Source organism: Acomys minous (assembly GCF_964271855.1).
Source record: "Acomys minous genome assembly, chromosome: 4".
In the NCBI taxonomy this organism is placed as follows: Eukaryota; Metazoa; Chordata; class Mammalia; order Rodentia; family Muridae; genus Acomys; species Acomys minous.
The window spans coordinates 51,675,270-51,700,632 of NC_140486.1; the positions used below are offsets into that span (position 1 = coordinate 51,675,270).

A 25,363-nucleotide genomic window follows, 5' to 3' on the forward strand; every position below is an offset into this window, starting at 1 on the left:
GTCTAGGCTTGCTTGCTATGGATGTATGAGGCCAGGTAAGGCCTGGGTCTGTCATCGGGTTGGTGGTGTGGATCCTATGAGATATACAGTACTTTCCAGTTAGTTCTTTTCATAGTGACATAAGCCAGAATTGCTTTTAAAAGACCTGACTGGAACACTTAACATTGCTAGAGTAAGTTGTATTTGTGATGACACTTTTTATACTCTCCCTTGGGTTTTACTTGGAACACCACCATGTCATCACTGCCTCCATAGGGCAAGGGATAGAAGGCCGGCGCTGCACGATTTGGCCATTCCTGGCTATCTCAGGAATAGTGGAAACCCTGGCTTAGGAATCAGTCATCAATACTTCTTGTTGCAACTGGTGCACAACTAGATGCCTGCACTATCGGGTACCACTGGCTGAGTAATTCTGAGTCCTTGCTCTGTCATTGCATCACTTGTCTGGAGGTCACTTGGCTGGAAATTAGGTCATGCAGCTGTGGCTGGGTTTAAATCAATGGGGTTTGTATGGGGCGTTGGTTCCAGCCTCCACAGTCACAGTCACGCACAGTGGGAAATTCTCTCCAGATAGGGATGGTGGGTATTCATATTATATACCCAGGACAGAAATCTAAAATGAGAATTTCTCTATTAGGAACATGTAACTCATAGATGAAAATTATATAGTCACCTCAGGTTCCTAAGGAAAATTTGATGGACTTATCACTTCTTGATGAAAAAGCAAAGCAAAGCAAAAAGCCAGAGAAAGCAGACTAAGAGAGACCTTCTGTTGGAAAGAGGGCACGTTTCCAGCATCGTATTTAGCGAGAGCTTAGATGCAGTTCTGAAAAACCAGGAATAGGGATGCACAGCAGCCCTGTGTTCTCACAGCAGCCAGTGATGGAGGCCCTTGTTAGTGCAGTCAGAAGAGAGAAGTGGGTAATCAGAGCTGTTCTGTAAAGAAAGAACGAGAATTTTCTTTTACATTTGAGATGGGGCTTCACTATGGAGCCATGGCTGGCCCAAACTCTCCTATGTAGACTAAATGTTCTAGAGCTCAGAGACTGGCCTATCTCTGCCTGGGATTAAATACATACTAAGAGCAAGAATCTTTAATATTTATTTGTAGACAACATAGCTGTCTCACAAGACAACATAGACATGTTTGCTTAGTAAGCATTTAATAAGATGGCTGGGAGTAAAACTATGTCAACATATAAGTTGCTCTTTAGTACGTTAACCAAACTATAGCCAGCTAGAAAGTGTAACAGCAAGAGAGTTATAAACACCATGACCAAAAACAAGTGGGGGAGGAAAGTGTTTGTTTGACTCACGCTTCCACCTCCATCACTGGGGGAAGCCAGGACAGGAACTCAAGCAGGGCAGGAACCTGGAGGCAGGAGCTGATGCAGAGGCCATGGAGGGGTGCTGCTTACTGGCTTGCTCCTCATGGCTTGCTCAGCCTGCTTCCTTATAGAACCCAGGACCACCAACCCCAAGGATGGCCCATTTACAATAGGCAGGACCATTTCCAGTGAATAACTAATTAAGAAAATGCCATATAATCTTGCCTGCAGACAGATCTTATGGAGGCATTTTCTCAGCTGGGGTTTCTTCTTCCCAGATGACTCCAGCTTGAGTCAAGTTGACGTAAAGGTAGCCAGCACAAAGCATGTAAAAGAAAACCACCTTGATTTTACTTAGTAAATACCATGTCACCTCTACCCCTAGGCTTCTAGTCTGTCAATTTAATTCCAAATTCTTAACATTGTTTATTTGTTTGGTGTTTTGAGACAAGGTCTCTTTATATAACCCTGACTGACCTGGAACTTGCTTTGTAGACTAGGATGTCCTTGAACCCATAAAGATCTACCTGTCTTTACCTACTAATTACTGGGAATAAAGGTGTGTGCCACCATGCCCAGCCCTAGAATTCTTTTAAATTAAATTTCCAAGGTGACTCTAAACTTCTCATAAAGAAAAATACCTAAGAGCTGTCAAAGACAGTTTTGAAATAGATTTTGGATATCAAGCAAAGTATATTAAGCTCATTAAAATATTGGGAGTGTTGTTCCTTGAATATCTGGGAGAGAGTTGGGACTTTGGGAGATGTTGAAGGTACTTCAAATCCTAAAAGGAATCATGACTTTGGAGTAAACAATGGTACCGCTTTTGTCCATTTGGAAACAAAGTTAGGCCCCATTCCGAGCACAGAAAATAATTTCCAGATGGAGTGAAGAGTTAATACACTAAATAAGATCGTGACTGTATTTAAGGTACCAAAGGCTCTGCTCATACTCTGAATTGAGGGAGACCTAGCCCCCATGCTAGGAAATGCAGTTGGGAAAGTACATGCAAGAGGGCTTATTTTTTTAATAGAGTCAAGGAAATAGAAATAAAAACAGCCCCCCTTTGCCGTATAGCCCACCCCCACCCCCACCCCCAATCTCAACCCAAGCTTTGGCAAGGAAGAGGGAGCATACAGTTTCAACGAGTGAATTATAACGGTCTTCTTGGCAGTACCCGCTCTAGCTTTAAGTATGATATTCTTCCATTGAGTGATTTCGTTTCCAGATGTTTATTGCGGAGAACTACATCGGGATCTGAGCACTAAGAGGCATTTACTGGACATGCCATTGTTATTATAGCAGAAGCTGCTCAGCAATGTGTAAGTCTGTCAGGGGAGGGTTTTTGGCTTTAAGCAAACGGTTTAGGAAAAGAAGAAGAAGAAGAGGGGAGCAATTTAGCTGAACCAGTGTAATTTAGAGATTTGAGGGATTTGTAAGAAGGACTATCGTTTCCAAGTGTGTAATTTTATTACTTCTTATCATAATCTGTTTTCTAAAAAGCCCTGTGGCATATACAGTTTACCTGATAAAATTAAGCACCTAGTGGTAATTGTCCAAGAGAAGCTGCAATTGAACAAATGCCCTAGGAAACATGAGTGATCTGGGACTTCATATATTTTTGGTTGTGAGCCTAGCCATTAACGGCTGAGCCGTCTCTCGAGCCCAACTGGGGCTTACTTTAACTGCTGAATTATACTTGCCCATGATGAGGCCCTAGAAAGAGAAGATCTGACTGATTCTGCACCCGTGGTATCCAGACAGATCATCGCCAAGACCCCTGTGGAGTACTGCTTGCTGACTACACATTTCTTGCATTTGTAAATAATTAATATATAACACAATAAGAAGCCTGAATCCGGCTTACTTGTGCTATGCATGTGTCTTGGAAGGGAGAGAAGACAGAATAGCATATTTATATAGTGTCAGTGCTTAAAGTGCAACCCAAAGAAATGTTTTCTCTCTGTCTGTGCTCATGTGTAAAAGATCAAGTGAAATGTCCTCGTGAGGGCTTTGCAGCATATATTTAGCAGCTTTAATCTATGGATTTATGATTTGAGGATTAAAAAAAAAAAGCTTTGGCTATTTTGTGGGTTTTCTGTTTTAGATACTTGTGAGAGTAGTAGTGTATATGGAAATCACTTTAAACATTGTTGTTGGTTCTTTGTGAATTTTACATCATGTACCCCAATTCCACTCATCTCCCCATCCCTCCATATTTGCCCTTGTAACCTCTTCCCCTCAAAGAAAACAAAAGATAAAATCAACAAAAAGAGAGAGAAAAAAAACATGAAAAATGTTGCTGTGGAAGCTGTAGTGTGTTTTGGTGCGTCTCACAGTACACCCCTTTACCCAAACAGCTTTACTTCCAAATGTTCATTGAAGTAAGTCATTGGTGTGATTTGAGGCTTCTGGCTTCCGCTACACTGTCAATACTGGGTCCTCCCTGGGACTCCCCTTGGATATCCTATTGTCCTGTGTCATAGAGATCCTGTAGCTTTGGTTCTGCAGGAGGGCCCCTTCATGCACTGCAGCACGGGGTAGATGTTGCGGAGAGCCAACTCAAAGCCCTGGATCTGAGCCTGGGTGGTGGCTGTGTTATTCAGCCTGACAGCTCTCCTGATTTTCCCAGGTGAGGGGTAGGGCCAGCTTTTCTGCATGTGGAAGCTGAAAAGAGGAGGCACTGGCTCTCCTGCACTCATACCATTGCGGTCAGCTCTCCTGCATTCATGTCACCAGGGCCAGCTCTCCAGCATTGCCCCAGCTAGGGGAGGGGCCAACTCTCCCGCTCTCACACCCTCAGTTCTATCCTATGCTCACACCACCAGGGTCAGTTCTACTGTGCTGCCCAGGTGAGGTGCTGTGGGGTAGGGGTGGGGTAAAGAAGGAAGGGAGGTGACTGGCGTGGTGCTCTCCAAAGTGCTGTAGCCAGTGAGGGGCAGGGACAACTCTCCTGTGCTGCCAAGGTGAGGAGCAGGGACAGCTCTTTTGTATTCACACCCTCAGGGCAGGCTCGCCCATGCCCACTCCACCAGCTCCAGCTCTACTATGCTGCCCAGGCAGGGTGTGGGATGAATGCTACAGCTGGTGAGATGTGGGGTCATCTCTGCTCTAGGAGGCAGCCCAGATGAGGGACTTCCACATGGCCTTTGGTGGTAGCTTGGACCTTGGACATTGACATAGACCACTGCTACTGTAGGGCCATGACCCCAAACATGGCCCTCAGTAGCAGCAGAGACTACTCACATTGGGCTGGTCCTCAGCACCTTCATGTCTCCAGTTCTGCCTCTCTTCGTAGTACACACCTTCCCCTCTGTTTCTCTCCCATCTCTCTACCACATAGTGGCACCTCTAGGTGTCTTTTGTGCCCATACCTGCCTTTTTCTGGCTCTCTTCAGCCCATCCACCACTGCATGACAACTGGTATCTTTCATGTGCGCCGTCACCACCACCATGTGGGAAAATAATTTTCTAATGAAAGAAGGTGGGAGTTTTTAAGCTACTATGAAACCTAATGAATTTATTAAATGTTCTTTACATAGAGGGTTGCCTTTGTTTAAGGAAGCATTTTGGGGGTAGAAAGATGGGTTAGTGGTTAAGACCACTGGCTGGTCTTCCAGAGCACCCAGGCTCAAGTCCCAGCACCCACATAGTGGCTTACAGCTGCCTATAACTCCAGTTCCAGGAGAGCCAATGCCCTCTCATTGGTTTCTGTTGCCATTAGACAGACACATGGCACACAGGCATAGATGCAGACAGAACAACCGTACATATAAAAATTAAAAAAAAAAAAGCAGGCTGGAGAGATGGCTTAGAGGTTAAGAGTGCTGTTTGTTCTTCCAAAGGTCCTGAGTTCAATTCCCAGCAACCACATGGTGGCTCATAACCATCTATAATGAGATCTAGTGTCCTCTTATGGCATGCGGGCAGGAATATTGTATAAATAATAAATAATAAATCTTTTTAAAAAGTTAATAAAGAAGCATTTTGTCTTGGAGGTAATTTGTAATCCCATAATGGAAGTTTAAGGTGATTTTCAAAGGCTGTTTCTTTAGTATGCTGTAGTTTTAGCACATCTGTCTTTGTAACTGAGGGAAACCCTGGAGAGGCCAGTGTGGTCTAACGCGAATGCTCCCATGACAGGGCAGCTCATAACAGATGAGAATCTGTGTCCTGTGGAGAAAGACGCAACACCTTGTTAAAAAGCAATCTGTGGATTATTTTGCAGAAGTCGACAAAAGGTTCCGTTGTCCTTGACCATGTTTTCCGTCACATAAACCTCGTGGAGATAGATTATTTTGGGCTGCGATACTGTGACCGAAGCCATCAGACCGTGAGTACAATGACGTCATGTTAAGATTGTCTGCTTATAAATGTCTCTCTACCTCCGGCCTTTCTGGGTGTGACTGTAGGTGGTTAGGTTTTTTGGAACTGAAAATGCCTTTGGAAACGTCACTGTCATTTTCCCATGATAAGTTCTTGTACCTTTTTCTTCTCACAGAAGTCTGTAGAGTTGCCGCCTTCACCACTTCTTTTCTTGAAATTCTTTTTGTAGATGGCTCACGTGCCTTCCACTTTTGCCACCATCTTGCAGTGAGGGCTTTTCATGTGTGCTGTTTCCTGTCTCACTGTGTTGAGAGGATAGAGTCTCTGGAAGGGACAGATAAGAATGAGGGCTGGAGAGATGGCTCAGCGGTTAAGAGCGCTGACTGCTCTTTGAGAGGACCCACATGGCAGCTCACACCTGTCTGTAACTCCAGGATCCAACACCCTCACACAGACATAAACAATACACCAATGTACATAAAAAGAAATGAAATGAGTAAGAGACTATGTGTGTCTCCTGCTTTTAAAAATGTATTATAATTTATTCATACAACATCCTGGTTGTTATCCCCTCGCTTGTATCTCTCCATTCCCACCCTCCCTCCCTCTTCTGCCCTATTCCCCTCCCCTAGACCTCTGACAGAAGGGGTCCTCCTCCCCCACCATATGACCACAGCCTATCAGGTCTCATCTGGAGAGCCTGCCTCCTCTTCCTTTGTGTGCCTACCAGGCCTTCCCACCAAGGGGAAATGATCAAATCTGGGGCACCAGAGTTCGTGTCAGAGGTAGCTCCCCTCTCCCCACAACTGTGGAGAATGAGCTGTCCATTGGCTAGACCTGAACCGTGGGTCTAGGTTTACTGCATGCATTGTCCTTGGTTGTTGCAACAGGTTGTGCAGACCCCCCCTGGGTCCAGATCCTCCAGCCTTGATGGTCTCCTTGTGGGGCTTCTGAACCCTCTAGATCCTTCCATCCTGCTCCCATCCTTCCATACCACTCTCAGAGCTCCACCCAGAGTCCAGCAGTGAGACCCAGCATCTCATATTGAACTTTTAAGAGAGGGCTGTTATAAAGGGACTCAAGTATAGGTTTCCTTTCTCCAGCGTGGTGGAGTGAAGACAGTAGAGATGCTCCCTTACAATGACAGCTGTCCAGGAGATGAACCTGTCTGTTCAGAAGGTGGAGTTGCTGGGAAGTTTGCCACACTGGGAAGGCTTTGGAGGTGGCAGGCTTTTTAGGGTGAAGGGTATTCATTGATTTCGTCTAAGAAAGATTTTAACCTCAGATTGATGAAACCTTTTAAAAATGCTTTGAGGCTTACCTTAGAAACTACCCAGCCTGGCCTCTTGTTTCTCATCCTGTGCAGCTGTGTTGGAACCAAGAGTTCTTTTTCTCCCTTTATGTCTGCTGGCCTCCTGTGGTCATTTAGGGATTAATGCAGGACAGGATATGGTCCTAGGAATTTCTTCGAGTGAGAAGAGGCAGGGAAGGGGCTGCTGCTCCTGCTGCTGCAACTTTTTTTTTTCTAAGCTAGTTTCACAATCTATTCTATTCCATAGAAGGATTTCACAAAATAGGAGTGAACCCTGGGAGTTTTTGTAGATCTGTATAGAAAGAGCTACGTTCTACAAGGCAAGTAGGAATAGATGTACATTTTCAAAGGGTATAGACGTATTCAGAGATTTGCTGAATTCTGTCCCATATAGACCACAGATCACTATAGTAGAACTGTAAATACGTCCAGAACGAGCAACCTCGAGGCTTTGGATGGTACCTCGAATTGCACTCATGTTTTATTAGTAATATTTTTCCTAGCGGAGACCAACACAGTTTCCTGATTGATGCCAGACCTTGCCTGGAAACGTTGACTGGCTTGCTAAAATGACACAGACCTTATCTGCTTGGAAGGTGATTCAATTACAGGTGAAAGAGGGCAGCTGGACAGTCAGGAGAAGACGTAACGATGGAAACAGAGGTTGGAGTGATGCATTACCGGAGGAGGTCCTTAAGCCAGGGACGGAGGGTGGCCTCTAGAAGCTGGAGAGGGGCGAGGCAATGCCTGTGTCCCCAGAGAGCTTCTGGGGGGAATGCAACCTGCCAGCATTTTTATTTTATCCTAGTAAGATTCATTTTGGCCTTTAGCCTCCAGAGTTAGAAGATAATACATATCTACTGTTTTAAGCCAGCAAGCCTATGGCAATTTGTCGCAGCGGCAGGAAACCAAATCCTCGTGGATTTATAGAGGACAATTTCATTCTTGCCTGCTCAGTAGAAACGTTAAGACTTTATAGTGTGGGTTTTCACATCAGGCAGACCCCTGCAGCACTGCTAAGCTCCCTGGGTAGTGCTATCTTGTACCCTCGATGGCAGATGAGCAGAGTTCCTTCCTCTGTGGGTATGACGTCCTACGGTGTATAGTTCCTTTGCGCGTGTCGCTGATGTGTGAGCAGTGTTGCTGTGTCACAAACACTTGGGCTCCTTGCTGTGGCCGAAGGACGGTGAGATCTGACAGGCGCAGTGTTAGAACTGCAGCCCAGTCTTCTTCACTTGAAACATTAAGATTTTGAATCTCATCAGAGGACGGAAGGAACCAGGCCACTTTTGAGGGTTTCAGAGACTGTTGTAAGTGGAGTTTGATGATGCAGAATGGACGTCAGCTGTTGGAGTCACAGGTATCTTTGAATACAGTTCCTCTTCCTAACAGATGGTTAAGTTGCTTACTTCATTTAACTCTTAATATCTGTATTAGTCTGTTTTGTTTTACTATAAGGAAACACCTGAAATTGGGTAATGAATAAAGAGGTATATTTAGCTTACAGTTCAGAAGTTTAGAGGCATGATGCTGGCATTTGTTTATCTGGTGAGGACCTCATGAAAGGTGGCATAACAACAGCAGAGATGCATCTCTGAGAGGGAGAAATCACACAGCAAAAGAAATGGGAGAGACGAGGGGAGACCATGATTGCTCATTTATTTTTTTTTATTTTTATTTTTTAAGAACATCCTTTTTTCCTTCTAGTTGTCAGTTCTTTTTGTTTTGTTTTTTTATTGTATAGACAGTGTTCTGCCTGCATGTACACCTGCATGCCAGAAGAGGGCACCAGATCTCATTATAGATGGTTGTGAGCCACCATGTGGTTGCTGGGAATTGAACTCAGGACCTTTGGAAGAGCAGACAGTGCTCTTAACCTCTGAGCCATCTCTCCAGCCCCCTGATTGCTCATTTATAACAGCTTTCTCCAAAGAGCTAACCAAGGTCCCAGGAGAACCTCATCACTTCCTCCTGGGGGCAGGTCCTTCAGCAGGTCTAACTATTCACAACTATTAAAAGGTCTATGTCCCCTCCAAATACAGTTACACCAAGGAGCAAGCTTTCAACACATCAGCACTTGGGTGGTAGTTAATTATGTTCAAGCCATAGTAGGAGCCTGCTGTGTACTGAAGGCAACATGCCCTTACCCTCAACTCTCAGGCGTGCCATGGGACCAAAGCACATTTTCATGGAAGATCGCTGTAGATTAGAAGGCATAAAAACATGTAAATAGCCTTTTCTGTGGAAACAAGGGTGAGAGAAAGTCTTTCATTATCTTTTATAAAGTAGGCAGAAGGGGGGACAGTCTGAAGGAAAGAAGAGAGAAAATCAATTAAGGTTCTTAAATGTCCCTGGGAAAATGTAAAGTTGCGTGTGATGACACTGAATAGTAAGGATAAACGCGACATCCCAGTGCATCTCCTGGCTCTCACAGCAGTGGTTACACCGTGTGGTCCCTCGGGGTTCGAGCTGAGGATCCTTTCCTAACTGTTCTTTCAAAGGCAGAAGTCACAGATTCCTGGAGCTTTTCTCATAGGTGGAATTGGACTGGCTCTGAGAATTATGCTTGTAGCCCCGCCGTCCTCTGGCTTGAGGAACTCAAGGGAGGGAAGAGATGAAGTGCAGAGATAACAGTGTGACACTTGGGTGTCCTCTCCTTCGGTGGCCTGGTCCTTGGCTACACCAAAACAGTCAGAACTTCCTGTTCCTGCATCACACCACTCTCTCCTCTCCCATCACAAAGGAGGAGTCCCGATGCCTCCTCTTCTTCCGGGGGAGCCGTAACTCCCTGCTCTGTTCTTTCTTTCCCGGTAGTGTTGGGTTGTGCCCAACTGTCTCTGATTTAGAAGCAACTTCTGCCATCTCATGAGTTCCTTATCTTCTCATAGTTTGTCTTTCTCTTTTTAACATCTTTTGTGCTGGAGCTCCCAGAGGCATTCTTAGCCCTTACAAAATACTCCGCCTTCCGGCTGCCTTGACATCAGTGACTTACTCTTTTTTATTTTGAAATCTTATTTCATTGCAATGACAGCACAGACTCCTGGTTTCTCTCTTTTCAGACTTCATTCTGATGATTATGATCACTCTTCCTCTGTCTGTTCTGTGACACGTTGAGTTTGGCCTTTTGTTCGCTTTTGGTACCGTGTTTCATGTGTGGGCCTCATATGTAATAGGCAGGCTCTCTACCACTGAACTATGTCCTCAGCACCAACTGCCATCCATCACGATTTTATCTTTGACTCCCCGTGTCCTAACCCTGCAGAGGCTCGTGCATGTGATGGCCCCTCCAGATGCTCTGGCGTTGACAGTAGTCTTATGCACTGAGCGTGAGCAGGCAGGCTCCACTCTGCCCTCTGCTATGAGTCATGGTGTTCGCTTTCTACTCTGCTGTGAGTAATGGCACTCGGCTTGGCATCCAGAGTCTGTATTGTGCAATGGATGTGCCGTTTCACCTGCTGTATATTTTGGAAAATACCTATAATGACTGATAATGTTGCAAAGAAAGATTGCCACACTTGTTACACACGGACTTGCCTGTTGGGGCATCTTTAGGTACCTGGTCAGGGAACACCAGTGAAAGATGATGTAGGAAAATCTACTCAGCGATCCCTTGGGCCATGTAATGAGTGGCACATAAGCAGTGTAGTGGCCTGGGGAGAGTGAGGACAGCAGATGAAAGGGACCTTGGGAAGAAAACCACAGGAAGGCTTTGTTTCCTTTTCAGGGGATGACAGGAGCGTCCTCACAATGCTATGTAATGTAGTGCTCAAGTGCTCATTTTCCTGGGGATAAATATGTTCTTTCTGAGTGGTGCCATCCACTCCATAGATAAATTGTTGTCTAAAAACTGATGATCTCTACCCCTGAGTAGTATCTCTATCATGTGCAGAGACTGCAGGCTCAAGGTCGAGGCTGTCTGGCTTTGAACTATGTTCTGCTCCCCAGGAGGGCTGTGTGGTGCTGGGTGAGTCTCTCTAACTTCTGCTTAATTTTCTCCACTCTATAGCGATGGTAGCAGCTTCGCAGGATGGCAGTGAGCACGGGAAACCATCTCTATCAATCCCAAGGCTGGTGGTTAAATTGTGCGTTGAGCTCATGCGTCAGCCCTTCTTTTTTTGCTTGGATGGCCTTCAGGCACCTCAAATGTGTTTTCTAAACTACAAACTCCTCACCCTCCCCTGAGATCATCTCTGTTCTTTCATGTTTCTGAGGTCAATGATTTTTCAACTACTTAAAAAAAATCATTTACCCGTGTGTGATTTTTAAGTTGAGAATACGATTTTATTATAGCTTTGGTAGATGCAAATCTTGGTTTACCATTAATACTGACATTATAATATCTGTCGCATTACTCTTAATGGAATAATCGAATTTAAATTTAATAATTGTTTTGTACTTTATCTTCTCCCTTTTTTCCTCTGTTACATCTGTCCTTTAACTTGCATTTCTCTTCCACTTTCTCCAAAAAAAAAAAATGTTCTTTTCTATATCTATAGATTCATTTATTGAGACAGGCCAGGCTAGCTTCCAATTTACTATAGCTGAGGCTGGCCTCAAATGCCTGATCCTCCTGTTTCTGCCTTCTAAGTTCTAAGATTACAGTCATGTGCTACCATGCTGGGCCCTCTTGCATTTTTATTAATAAAATATAATTATTCCTAAAATATTGTCTATATTTATGTTGAAAAAGTCAAGTTATTTCCTTGAGAATTTAAAAGCCCTAATTATTGAACCGAGGTATAAATAATATCATATAATTAATGAAAGTATAGTATAGTATTAATTATCAAAGGATAGATTTATTTGTAATTATGTGTCTGTGTGTATGTATGGGTATGTGCACATGAGCATGGGTACCCATGGATGCATGGTGCTACAAACTGAACTCAGGTCCTCTGTACTAGTAGTGTGTGCTCTTAACTGTTCAGCCACCTCCCCATCCCTGACAAGTCCTCATATATGCAACCTAGAGGTAAAGGTAGAGTCTCGCGTGCCATTCCTTTTCCCTCACCATCTTTCCTTACTCCATAGGGAACCTGCCACCAACTCCTGATATTAATTTCATAGCGACATAATCAATTTCTTTTTTAAGTCCGTGAGAAAGCTTTATGCTACTTTTTTTAACCTTTTAATTTTTTATTGAAAAATAAAATCATTCATATTACATCTCAATTGCTATCCCATCCCGTGCATCCTCCCATTCCTCCCTCCCTCCTGCTTTCACCCCATTCCCCTTCCCTATGACTGTGACTGATGGGGACCTCCTCCCCCTGAATATGATGCTAGGGTATCAAGTCTCTTCTTAGTAGTCTGCTATCCTTCCTCTGAGTGCCTTCGGGCCTCCCCATCAAGGGGACGTGGCCAAATATGGGGCACCAGAGATTGTGTGAAAGCCAGTCCCCAGTTTCCACTTAACTGTGGAGAATATCCTACCCCTTGGCTAGATCTGGGTAGGGGTTTGATGCTGATTGCACATATTGTCCTTGGTTGGTGCCTTAGATCGAGCAGAACCCCTGGGCCCAGATCTTCCCATCATAGTGTTCTTCTTGTAGGTTTCTAGGACCCTCTGGATCCTTCTATTTCCATTCTGCTGCTATGCTACTTTTTAATAGTATACAGTTGTTTAAATTAAACACACCGAGCTATGTTATGGAGCAACAGGAAATTGGCCTGTGGATCTCACTGTGGTGGGTAACACAAGGGAGTCACGTTTATTCCTCTTTTCAGGATGTTGCTCTTCAAGTCACCAAAAAGTCAGGTCCCAGCAGAGTGTCTGCTGTGCTGTCACCTTTCCCTCATCCAGCCTGGGCATTCTCAAGTGAAACAGCATCCTCCTGGCCATCGATGAGTTGGCTTTTATTGGTTTGGGAGAGGTCTGGAATCATCTTCCCCAGTCAAAGAATTGTGCCAGAATCTTCTGAGTGCCCAGAGAAGATGGCCAGTCGCGGTGTGTTGTACTTTTGTGGGCCACACTGTGAATCAGATGTTAAACATGTTAGAAGTTAAGTATGGAATCAGAAATGCCCATAATTAATTTCTTAACACTACCACCTAAGCTAGGGTGCTCCTGAGAGGACAAACGACTGCCATTAATAACTAAGCTGGAACGGGTGGTATAAGCAGGACGTACAGTCTGTGAGCATCTCTAGTGTCAGTTGTGACCTGCATTTTATGTGCCTTTAGAAGGCTGGCAGGAGACTTCAGCAGGTAAAGGTGCTTGCTGCGCATGCCTGGAACCCACAGAAAGGTGAATGGACACAATCAACTCCGCACAGTTGTTTTCTGACCTCGACACGGGTTGTGTGGCTTGTGTGTCCCCACACATATCATGAACACACGTATATAATAATCTATTTTAGATCCTAGTAGACTAGTTTGGGTTCCCATGGGAGTTTTGACTGGACTTCTTACCTTTGGCCTTTACATTTTCCTAATCTTGGTTGTAGTTTTCTCTCAGAAAAGGAAATTTCATGGTGTCTAATTTGAATTCTTTCATGGCATCCCTAACGGAAAATCTCAACTCTAAGCTGTGGTCTACAAGGTCCTTCAGGATATATAGCCCTTAGTGAGTCTTGAACCCCTCCCTCGGCTTACTGTGTGAGTCTGTGAGTCACCCAGGCCCTAGATCAGGTGCAAGATCGCATTGCTCCTCTGTCTGCAGCCCCTTACTGTGTCAGCTTGTCTCAGTGCTAACGTGTCTCCCTGCCTGTCTGCTTGTTTCCCTCCCCCCTCCCCCCTCTGTCTCTCTCTGTGTCTCTGTCTCTGTTTCTCTCTCTCTCTCCTGGTTAATTCCTATTTTCTTTTCATCTATCTCTTTTTTTTTTCCTTGAAACTTTCCTGCATTGTGAAGAATGCCTTAAGTCTTTTCCTCTCACATGTTACTCCTGTTAACAAGCATCCTGAGGTTGGTTATCACCCCCTGTTGCTGCGGTAAGGTAAGCCATTTGAGCCAGTTTGGAGTGAGGGACTCTCTCCCGAGAGATTGTGTTCAGGCCAGCTAGCGAGAGGGAAGGGCGATGGGAGAAGTGCTTGCCTCCTGTCCTTCCTGTGTCTTTGTGCCGCCTGTCATTTGAGTTCTTCACTTTCTTTCCTTTAAAGCATATTCTCATTTAAAGCACATTTCACCTTTAAAAAATGGCTTTACCGAGAGGATGGGAGGTTAGCTTGGCAGATTGTGGGATCACAAGGTGTGTCATGTACAGGATATTTATGATGCTCTGGAGGCTACCAGGTGTTGTTTAGCAGTTCTTGTATGCAACAAATATGGTAGTGTAGTGTGTAAAAGGAGAAAGCGTGTGTGTGAAGACTTGGGTGGGACAGGGCTATCTGTAGCAGTATGGCTTTGGACCTTGATTTTTTTTTTTAAATGCTTATAATAATGCTTATAATAAAACTTCTGTTTCTCTGTAGCTCATGAACAGTGTTTAATAAAATGGGAGCAGATGGTGTTTTCTGAAATGCTTCCTGTTTGGAGAGGGCCTCATCTCTCATGAGAGGTCTTACAGTACATCATGGGCGTTTAGGAGCTGACAGTGTGAGGGAGGCCTGGGAAATGCTGTGTGCGGCTGCCAGGTGGGCTTCACGCTCTCTTCATGGAGCTCCTGGGAGATGCAGAGATGGCTTGACTGATGCTGAGTTTCTTCCTCATCCGTGTTGATTTTGACAGGTCTGTAAATGTGTGCGAAAGGCTTCAATTGGTCAGGAGTGTCTGTTCTTGCTTGATTTCCTTTGTTTTCCCTTCTCAGCTGGTTGATCTCAGTACACTCTGCTGTGTCTTCTGTCGGTCACATACAGTACAACATATGTTCCCATGCCTTTCCTTGATTTATGGTTTTCGAGGTTTAGGGAGAAGGAGGGACTGAATTCTTGAAAGTTCTTTCTTTATTAATAGCATCCACGGCTCTCAGCTTGTTTTAAAAACCCAAGATAAAGTAAAGCAAGCAGTTGAAAGTGATAAAGATTCAAAGAAAAACTATCAGAACTAATAGAAGAGTCAGCAAGCACACATTTAAACATGTGTATATATATACTCATATATACACATATACACATATACATACATATACACATATATTCATAAACACACACATATATAAGGTATGGAAGTATGGTAAACATCTTCTACCAATGAAACAGACAACTGAGAGATTTAATTTATACCATATTATTTACATAAAAGCGATATTGTTGATTTTGTTTTAGTAAACATTTTAAATTAGACCACCTTCTCCCCAGCTAAGTCAGTGTGAGCTATAAAGGACAGAATTCCAGATGTTTAACTGATGAGGTTGTTTGAGTCAGATGTTTAACTAATTGATGGATCATTTAGAAGCAGTGGTTGAGCCTACCTGCCTGCTTCCTTCCTTCCTTCCTTCCTTCCTTCCTTCCTTCTTTCTTTCTTTCCTTTTTTTGTTTTTATGATAAAGGTCTTTCTATGTAGCCCAGGCTGACCTCTAACTTGATATGTCTGCCTGTTAATATATGCACCACTACACTTGGCCTACACATTTGATTATCATGGGAAACTTCTTTTTCATGTGTAGAACTATGACATAAACATAACGCCAGATTTGACATTATGACATTGTCTCGACAGATTAGCCTTGGTTTAACTTTGTTCTGAATGTTAAGAGGGTTATGAATGTTATGTCGTCCATGTACATAGCAAATGATTAGAATGCAGTATGACAATCAAAGCCTAACATCATGTGTTTTATGTTCTCTTCTTGTGCTATTTTGTCTTTAATTTGCAGGTACTACATGCCGACTCATCTATTAGCCATGGACTCTATTCCAGACAAAAGTTCTGAGGGAAGTGCATAAAGTTAGGCATGTGTTTGTTCAGATGGCTGAGAATAACAAATGCTTGCCTACCTTTATGGGTTATGAAACTTGAAATTTGCCTCATGAGGGCTGGGCATGGTGGCGCATGCCTTCCAGCACTCAGGAGAATTGCTGTGAGTTTGAGGCCAGCCTGGTCTACAAAATGAATCCAGGACAGCCAAGGCTACACAGAGAAACCCTGTCTAACAAAAACAAAAACAAGACAAAAAAAAAAAAAAAAAGAGGAAAGAAAAAAAAAAAGAAATTAGTCTCGTGAGTTAAAGGTGATGATTTACAGTTTAGGTTTTATTTTTTCCCCCTTGTAAGATCTCTCTCAGGTTTCTTTTGGGGTTCAGGATAGTCTCTAGGGGATATTTATTTAGGAAGCTTCCTGCTTAAAATCTTTCAGTTTTGTAGGCTTACTCTCACAGTACCTCTGGGACTGTGTTGGGTATTTCTCACCTCTGTTCAGGTAAACAGCAAGTATTTCCTGGGCAGCTACTGTGGCTCAGAAGGAAGATGTGACAGGGAGCAAGGGACAAGGTCGCTGGTTCTGAGGGGACAGAGACAGACGATGTTCAAGTAGCAGGTGGTGCTGAGGGCTTTAACGTTGGCGCTCCACAGTGGTTGGGGGTCTTCCGCGGGGCGCTCAGATCCAACTGATAGCTGAGTGATAAGAAGTGGACAGTTGCTCCTTCACCCTAGGAAGGGACAGATAGGCATCCCAGAACCGAAAGGTCCTTTCATAGTACGAAAGGAGGAAGTGATGGTGTGTGTGTGTGTGTGTGTGTGTGTGTGTGTGCGCGCCCTGCAGCCCGGGTAGGCTGTGTATTGGGCAGGCGTTGGGAGTGGAAAGCTGAGGAGGAGTCAGTACGTCTGATGGAGAAGTTCGTTTTGGGGAGGCGGGGCGTCAGTAGTTCTGTTTGGGATATGCTAACCGTCAAATGTCCCTTAGACATCCAATCTAGTCGCACTAGGAGTCTCTCTGCTTTTAAGGGCGTGAGGCTAGAATCACAGAGAGAGTCTAAAGGCACAAGCAGAGAAGTGAGGCTGCTTCTGGTATAACCATGCAGTCCAGGTGCTGTCTTCGACACCACTGCGTGGTGTAGTGCTAAGCAGGGGCCCGCCCGAGGCCAGGAGTACTTCCTAATGCATCCCCGGCATGATCTGGCTCCTCTGGTCAATTACTGGGTTAGCTGCAGCTGCATCAACTTTTAGGCGCTTAGGACAGCACTGAGACAGACCCCATCTTAACTTTCTTTGCTTGTTAAATGTCTACAGTTTGAGCCTGTGGGTTCCCACAGTGTTACTTGGCTTCCTCACAGCACAGGACCTGGCTTTAAGGGCCCAGCCTCTGAAAGTCCAAAGGGAAGGAGGGATGGATGAAGGGACAATGACAACAGTTGTACCATCCTTTATGACTTCTGCCACATTCTGTTTATGTGAAGAGAAAGACAGGCCACATTTTAAAAATGAGAGGAAACCATACAGCTCTTGATGGTAATGCTGATTAATTTAAAGACATGTTTTTTTTTAAAGATTTATTTTATGCATGTGAGTGTTTTAGCTGTGTGTGTATATTTGTATTATGTGCCTGGTACCCTCGGAGAGTGTTTTGGCTGTGTGTGTATATTTGTATTATGTGCCTGGTACCCTCGGAGACCAGATAAAGGCATTAGATCCCCAGAAGCAGGAGTTACAGGTAGTTGTGAGCCACCATGTGGGTGCCAGGAACTGACCCCAGTCCTCTGCAAAGCCAGTAAGTGTTCTTAACCTCCGACCCATCTCTCTAGCTCTTAAAGACATGTTTTTAAACATTAAATTTGATGCTGTAGTAAAAAAAAATGTATTTTCCTAAATGTAAATATTTTAAATATTCCCTAAATGTAAACTTTGCCCCTATGGCTTCTCCAGATTTTATTTACTATCATATAAGACTCAGGTTTGGAGTTCAGAGACTCTTTGGGTTAGAGTCTGGGCATTTTCCCTTAGGTTTACCTCCCAGAGTATGTAAGAAAACATGATCACACTGAGCTACGTGCCTTGTCGCAGTGAGGGGCCTCAATCTGGGTCTGTATTTAGGTGCTGGGAAAGCTGAGCAACTCTTTGCCCTAGTTGAGCAGAGTAATGGTGTGTGTATTACAGCTGGCACTGACTTCCATATGACTTCCTCTTCTGTTGCTATGATGCTAGAGCAGTGTGGCCAAACCCACAGAAGGAAGGGTTTATTTTGCCTATGGTTCCAGAAGGAACAGACATTGTCACGGCAGCAAGTGGCAGGCATGGCAGCTGGAGCAACAGGTTGAGAGGTCACACCTTGAACCGCATGTATGAAGCAGACAACAAACTAGAAATGGCTTAAAACTCCTCAAGTGTACCTCCAGCACCACACTTCCTCCCTCAAGGCTGCACTTCCCACACCTGCCCAAACAGCTCCACCAGCTGAGGGGCCAGTATTGTGACGTCCAAGATTCCAAGGGACATTTATCACTCAGACTGCCACAATGCCTGTTTATTTGTCTTGTTTAAAGTAATAATAATAATAATTATTATTAGAGACAAAGTCTTACTCTGTAACCCGGGCTGTCTTCAAACTCATGATAATTCTCTGCCTTGGCCTCTCAAGTCCTAGGATTAGAGATGTGAGCCACCAAGTATGGCTGGAACACTTCCATTTAAAAATGGGGCAGGGGGGCTGGAGAAATGGCTCAGTGGTTAAGGGCACTGCCTGCTCTTCCAGAGGTCGTGAGTTCAATCCCAGCAACCACATGGTGGCTTTACAACCATCTATAATGTTATCTGATGCCCTCTTCTGCCGATAATACAATAAATAAATCTTTAAAAAAAAATAAATAAAAATGGGGCAGGGGAAAATGGAGGAGGAGGAGAAGAAAATAAAGAAAACCACACACACACACACACACACACACACACACACACACACACACACACACAGTAGGAAAGAGAAAAACAGGAGGCAGCTACTAGTTCATGTAGGTTTTAGTTTCTAATCTTCTTTACGTTTTGTTTTTAATAATTGTATATCCTTACAGGGTTCGGTATAAGCCCAGCACATGTAGCTTTCTTGGTCTTACTCTTCTGGGAACTGTTAGTCAGCGCTGTTGTCTGGGCCTTGGGTCTGTGCTCTGGATTTTCCTTCTGGTCCATGAACAAGTAGTACATGTTTGCAGCCGAGTAGCTCTCCAGTCTGCTTTGCGCCTGTTGAAGACTGGGAGCGAAGACGCTCTCTGCTTCTTCTTCAGTGCGGGGTGTATGTGTGTGGGGGGGAGGTGAGGGGATAGGGGTGTGGGGGATGTGGGGTGCGGCAGAAGGGGTTCAGTGTAGCCGGGATCCTTGTGAAGCCTAGGCTGCCCTTCCACTTGGTTTCCTCCTTCCGCTGCCTTCCCAGGAGACCCCTGGCTGGGATTACAGGTTTGTGCTCCCACGTTCAGTTGGCATAATTATAAGACAAACAGAAAACGTCTTTGCGGATTTCTTACAGATTGGTTTCTAATCAACTTTATTAGACAAAGGGCAACACCAATAAATTGCTTCGATGATATCAGCTTGTGGGCTCCGTTCTGTTACCTGTAAGACTGCTGAGGAGCAACGCCCTCAGGATTCTTCAAGGAAACTTTTGTCATTTTGTAAGGGTCTATGAAGCCTCGTATGAAGTCTTTTTGACGACTTAATAAAGGATCCCACAATTACATCTTGTTTTCCTGATGGCCTCTGGATTCATTCTTTGCCCGGAAGCCATTTCTTAATTGTAGCCCTGGCTGCCTTCTGCTAAGACAGGGGCCAAGAAAGTTCTATTTCTGAACTAACTTTTGTTGTAGGCACCAAAGTGAAGCCATCGGCACTTTCTCCAGTCTGTTTGGAAATCTCCCTATCTGGATCATACACTTCATTAGGTACAGTGTGTGTGTGTGTGTGTGTGTGTGTGTGTGTGTGTGTGTGTGTATGTATGGTTGTGTGTGTGTTGCCACAGGCAACAGCATTGCTAAGCTCTGACTCTGTATAATTAGGTCCTTTCTCCCTGCCTCCCAGGGCTTTCTCCTCCTTGCTCTGATGACTGCCTCCAAGACCTCAGGATTCCACTGAGACTCTTGTATAAGGTGTTTTCTATTGCGTCACCGTCTAAAGTCAAAGGAAGAAGTGCAGGGAGTGGGACCTGGTCGGGAAGATCTGGTCTGGAAGGGCCATGTAGTTTGCCACAGGGCTTCGGATGTCAAAGGGAAACCGCCGGAGGGTGCCTGCCTGAAGAAGGGGATTGGTGTGACTCACGCTTTGAATCGGTCTCTCTTCCTAACTACAAAGGCAGGAGCTAATGACTGGGTGGCAGGGCAGCACAGAGGCAGCTGTTTAAGGAATCCAGGTGAGGGTAATGCCACTCAGACCTGAGAGTGTGCAGAAATGTTCAGATTTGGTTTCTGTTTTGAACACAGAAGCCAAAAGGATTTACATATGGGAAGAAGAAATAGAAGGTAAACAAACCACACACAGAATGTTCAAGAAAGTGTCCTTATGGAGATGGGAGAAGGGAAGGGTGTGTGCGTGTGTGCATGCATGTGTGTGCATGTGTGCTTGCGTGTGCATGTGCATATGTGTGTGTGCACGTGCACATGTGTGCTTGAGTTTGCTCAAGTAGAAACTTTTTATTTATTTATTTATTTTTGGCATTTATGGTCTGAGACTCTGAGGAGTACCTGAGTGGAGATGTAATCTTGGCAGATACATGACAAGGAATTCTGTTAGGAAGCGTGGGCCTCAGGCATTTTGGCTTTTCCTGGCTGGGAAGCTAAGAAGCACCTAGCAAAGGGATGGTGTGAGGATTCCCGAGAGGAAGGAGAAGCAAGAGAGAGGTCTCTCTAAGAATCAGAGAGTGGACATTTTGAGCAGATGGGAAAAGAATCTGTGTCTGCGGATTCCAGGGCTGGTCTGCGCTGCCTAGTTACAGTGCACACATAAACATGTAAACACGCTACTTTCCAGTATCCTGCCGCATGCTGATGTGTGTTAAATATATGAAAATGGTCGCTCACTGGTAGCAAGTAAAGTCAGAGTGAGGGATGCTGCGATAGCAGACAATCAGGTGGTCCCCACGAGTGGCTGAGGTAGTTACTTAACCTTTGCTTTCCGATGCACCCATGAAACAGTTAAAATGTGTGCAATTACCTCCACGCCGTGTGTGTGTCTAGACACATGGAGTAATTTTGTCTTTAGATCTAGGTCTCATCCCATAAATCTCCCGATGATCCCTTTCCTGCTCCAGTCTGAGCTGCGAATCATTCCTGGTCTGAAGTAATTTGGTCAAAAAGCGCTCAACCGATACCAAAGTGGATTCAAGAGGGGTGGGACAGGCAGACTAGAACAAATGCTGTTTCCCCACCTAGATGCTTATCTAAGGCAAGGAAATGACACGGGCAGATACAGGAGACAGACGACTTTGGGGAGGCACTTTTGAGGTTCCATTCTTAGTGAAGGAGCTTTTGGCAGTTGACGTCTGCTGAGGGAGGCAGTCACTTTTTGGGAGGATATGGCCACTAGTGGGTTGCACGTGCCCCAGTGGATGGACCCACAGCCATCCATATATGGATAGCAGTAACTGGACTCAGGATTGATGATGATGATGATGGGGATGATGGTGATGATGATGGGGACGATGATGATGATGATAGTGATGATGGTGATGATGATGATGATGATAGGACATGAAGCTGAGGGAGGGAAAGAGAGACAGGTTGGGGAGTCTAGGGAATTTGGGGAAAGTTGGAAGTAAGTGGTGGGGGCATACAAGATCAAAAAAAGCTGCAAATGTGAAATTTTCAGAAAAATACATTAAAAAAAAAAAGAAATCTTTTATTTTAGCTAGGCATGGTGGTCATACCTATAACCTTTAACACTCAGCATGTTACAGGCAGAGAAATCAGAAGGTCAGTGCTAACCTAAGGTACGCAAAGGACTGGGTGTGTAGTTCAGTGGTAGAATGCTTGTCTAGCATGCTCAATCCTCAACCCTCCCTCACCCCCAGTTTCAGTATGATGGAGGGAGAAAACGCACAGCCAGGAGTGATTTTTTTGTAGGAAGGGTAACTTCGATGCCACAAACAGAAAGTCACCCTACTGTGTCCTGGCTAGATGAGACTGGCCAGGTCTACGTAGATCATGGATGTGTCTCTAAGGTAACAGGAGAGGGCAGAACGCAGCACAGGTGCTGACAGGTGCATAGACAGAGCGAGACCATGTTTGTTCTCTTCCTATTGCTTTAGTCTCTCAGTGACATAACCAAGGTCCTCAAATGAGGCCAAGGAAGCTAGAGAAGAGATTTGGACTTTTGAGGATGCCAGAGGATGACTTGACTAAGAGGTGAGTAGATCATGAAGGTATTAACGTCACTGATGCTAACCCACTGGTGTGCGCGTGTTGAATGGGCTCTGGGCGGGTAGAGCCTAGCTGGAGGAGGTGGGTTGCCAGAGGCCAGGTCTTTCCAGTTATAGCTCATAGCGTTCAGGCTACAGTTCTCTTGGCTTCCCGATTACCAGAGCTGTAACTAGCCATTGAGCCATGTTCCCGCCACTGCAGAGGGGATGCCACCCTGTGTAGCTTAAATATGTCTCTTAAACCTCTCCCCACTTAGCATTGATCCTGTCAGGTGTTTGGCCACGGTGACAAGAAGAGTAATCCGTATAGAGAATTGGCTGATACCCTGATGCTGTGCAGTCGGAGTCTTCAGCTGTGTGTCACTGTTGGTTGCCTGCATAAGGAAGACAGGGTCACCGTTAACTCTATCCCCACTCAGTGGCCATTACAGAAGGAAGGGTGTCTGAGGGACTTGAAGATGACTACAAGTAGGTGATTGTGATGGCTAGTGAAGGAATGGAGGACAGAGTTGGGGGGGCGGGCAGAGGAAGGGACAGCGCAAAGCCACCGGGATCACTGGTGTCTTGATGTGGTCAGAGCGGGAGAAGAGAGAGCCAAGGAAATAGGACTTGGTGGCTCAGAGTAGGGGTCTTGAAATTAAGGCTTCTAACCAGACCCTCCCAGAGAGTAGAATATCAGCTCTTAGAAGCGACTGGTCTGCACTGTAGGACAAGTTAACCACTCAGTGTTTGCTTCTTCATGTTAGATGGTAACTGTGGCAGTTTATATAGCGCAGAGGTATTAAGAGACTAAACCAGGAAACCCCTGTAGTCTTCAGTAGTACCTGGCCTATAACAATATTGGAAATAGATGCCATTAAATCCAGTAAGTCCCTTGTTGGCATCATTTCTTTAATCCCCGAGTGGTGCCAGGCTCTGTGAGTGACAATGATGGGGGAGTGGCAGTGTCCTTTATGAGGAGCCAGTCCACTTCTGCTGAGAGGTGGGGGCCCCTCCCTCTGTGCAGATGGCGCCAGTGACAGACTATTGTTTTTGTCCACACTGAGAAATTGCTCCGGTGTAATCCTCAGACCAAGGAGCAAATTAAAGCCACAAGCTGCTAGTGTTGCTTGGAGGCCTTGGGATCTGTACCCAGAGGCAGAGAAGAGCGCAGATAGCTGTTGACACAGCCCTGGACTTCTTGGCCTGCAGGTGTGAATTATGTCGAGTCTTAAACTCCCAGGGATGGCCTGTTCTGCCCCTTTTCTTTTCTTTTCTTTTCTTTTCTTTTTTTTAAGATCTTTGTGGCTCTTGCGACTCATACTCTTTTGACTTAAGTCAAGAAATTGTTTTGTTATTTTTTGTTTTTGTTTTGTTATTTTAACAACAACAACAAGGGCAACAAAATACATGTCACAATCTTTTGGTTTGCAGAAAGCAGAATTAAGCCCCCCTGATGCCATGGGTTTGTAATCCCAGCCACTTGCAAGGCTGAAGCAGAAGACCGGTAAACTCAAGGCCAGCCTGGACTGCATGCTGAATGAGTTCAAGGCTAGGCCAGGCAACTTAGTGAGGTCTTTTTTTTTTTTTCCAAAATAAGAAGTAAAAAAAAAAAGGGGGGGGGTTGGTATGTAGTGGTAAAGAGTTTGTGAAACATACCGAAGACCCTATATTTAGTCCCCAGAACCAAGGAAAAGAGAAAGAAAACTTTGGAGAATACAAATGTTATGTTCTGAAACTACGTAGCATTCTTAAGTTCCTTTGCTGTTTGTTTGTTGAGACAGATCACACTACGTAGTCCCAGCTGGCCTCTTCCTCTTGAGTGCTGGGGTTAAAGTCATGCGCCACTATGCCCAGCTGTTCCTAAGTTCTTAAAGGAATCATTATACCCATTTTAAAATACAGTTAAGCTTTTTAATTCTTTGACAGTTTCCTTCCCTCCCTCCCTCCCTCCCTCCCTCCCTCCTTTTCTTCTCTCTCTCTCTCTCTCTCTCTCTCTCTCTCTCTCTCTCTCTCTCTCTCATATGCACACACACACACACACACACACACACACACACATGCATACACATATGATGGGTTTTAGCCATTTTAACCCTTTCTCACCTCCTTCGCCTCTACCTTTGCGAACTTTTATCCCAACAATCCTTCCTCCTACTTTGATATCTTTTTGTGTCATTGACTCACTGAGTTTAATTGTGATTAATGCCTGAATACGAGAAGAAGGCTACTTACTGGAACACCTGCGACTTATCAACGTTGGCACCACTGACGAAAATGATCCCTCCATCCCCAGGAGCCATTAGCGGCTCCTGTTCCTTTAGTGAGGGACGGGGCCATGCATGACAAAGTGGTGGCATGTGCAGGTCACTGCAGCTGCTGTGAGTCCAAGAGTGCGGCAGCCATGCCACGTTCACGTCTTACCCTTTAGCCCTTGCTTCCTTTTTCCCTCCCTCTTTTCGATGTCCCTCGAGCCTCACGGGGGTGATACAGACGTCCCTTTTAGAACTGAGCACACCGACCAGTTTCAAGTCTGCATTCACCGCTACCCAAGACATGGCAACTCTTTCTCTCATTGTTGGCTGCCTGTTCTTCCTTTAAATTGTGAAGCTCTAAGGAGACTCCAGATGAACAGTTAGCAACTGTTAGACCCTGATTGAGTATATACTTTGAAGGTTGGGATATTGATTTAGTGGACTGTATTAAAATTTGAAAATTTATTTCTCAGACCGTTACCTAGAAAATGGATGAAACCGTGACATTATCTGCCAAGGTGGATGAAAGAAGCCCAGAGCGTTTAGCCAAGACTGTCAGAGACAATGAAGGCTCTGTCATTTTTCTCCTAGTTACGCCAGTGCTGTTCTTAAGATTGACAGGCTGGTCAAGGGAGGATACCTTGCTACTTGCCACATACATATATCTTGGGGAAAGAGTAAGAGCAGGGAGGGCAGCGGCCATGCTTGCTGAATAACTGGTGTTTAGGGCTTATGTTAATAAGCAGGCTGCATGAACTGAGGAAGAGACAGAAAGGTGTGTTTTGACTTATTGCTATCTTTGTATAGAATAGGATCTAGTCCATTTTGTGGATATAGTGTGTGTGTGTGTGTGTGTGTGTGTGTGTGTGTGTGTGTGTGTGTGTGTGTATACACTAAAGAAGAGAGAGTTTTAAGTAGAGAGACTTGAGGAGGGGAAAGTGATATCAGACTGAGAGAT

At 44.9% G+C, this 25,363-nt stretch overlaps 1 protein-coding gene across 3 annotated transcripts in view; it reads left to right on the forward strand.

Annotated features, from left to right (window-relative positions):
* Positions 1-25,363, forward strand: part of EPB41L4A (erythrocyte membrane protein band 4.1 like 4A) — a 205,719-nt gene that overhangs the window by 81,131 nt on the left and 99,225 nt on the right. For all 3 annotated transcript variants that reach the window (XM_084780053.1, XM_084780051.1, XM_084780052.1), the window contains exon 3: positions 5,557-5,661. In XM_084780053.1, the coding sequence (XP_084636179.1) occupies positions 5,557-5,661 (105 nt within the window). The remainder of the gene's footprint in view (positions 1-5,556; positions 5,662-25,363) is intronic.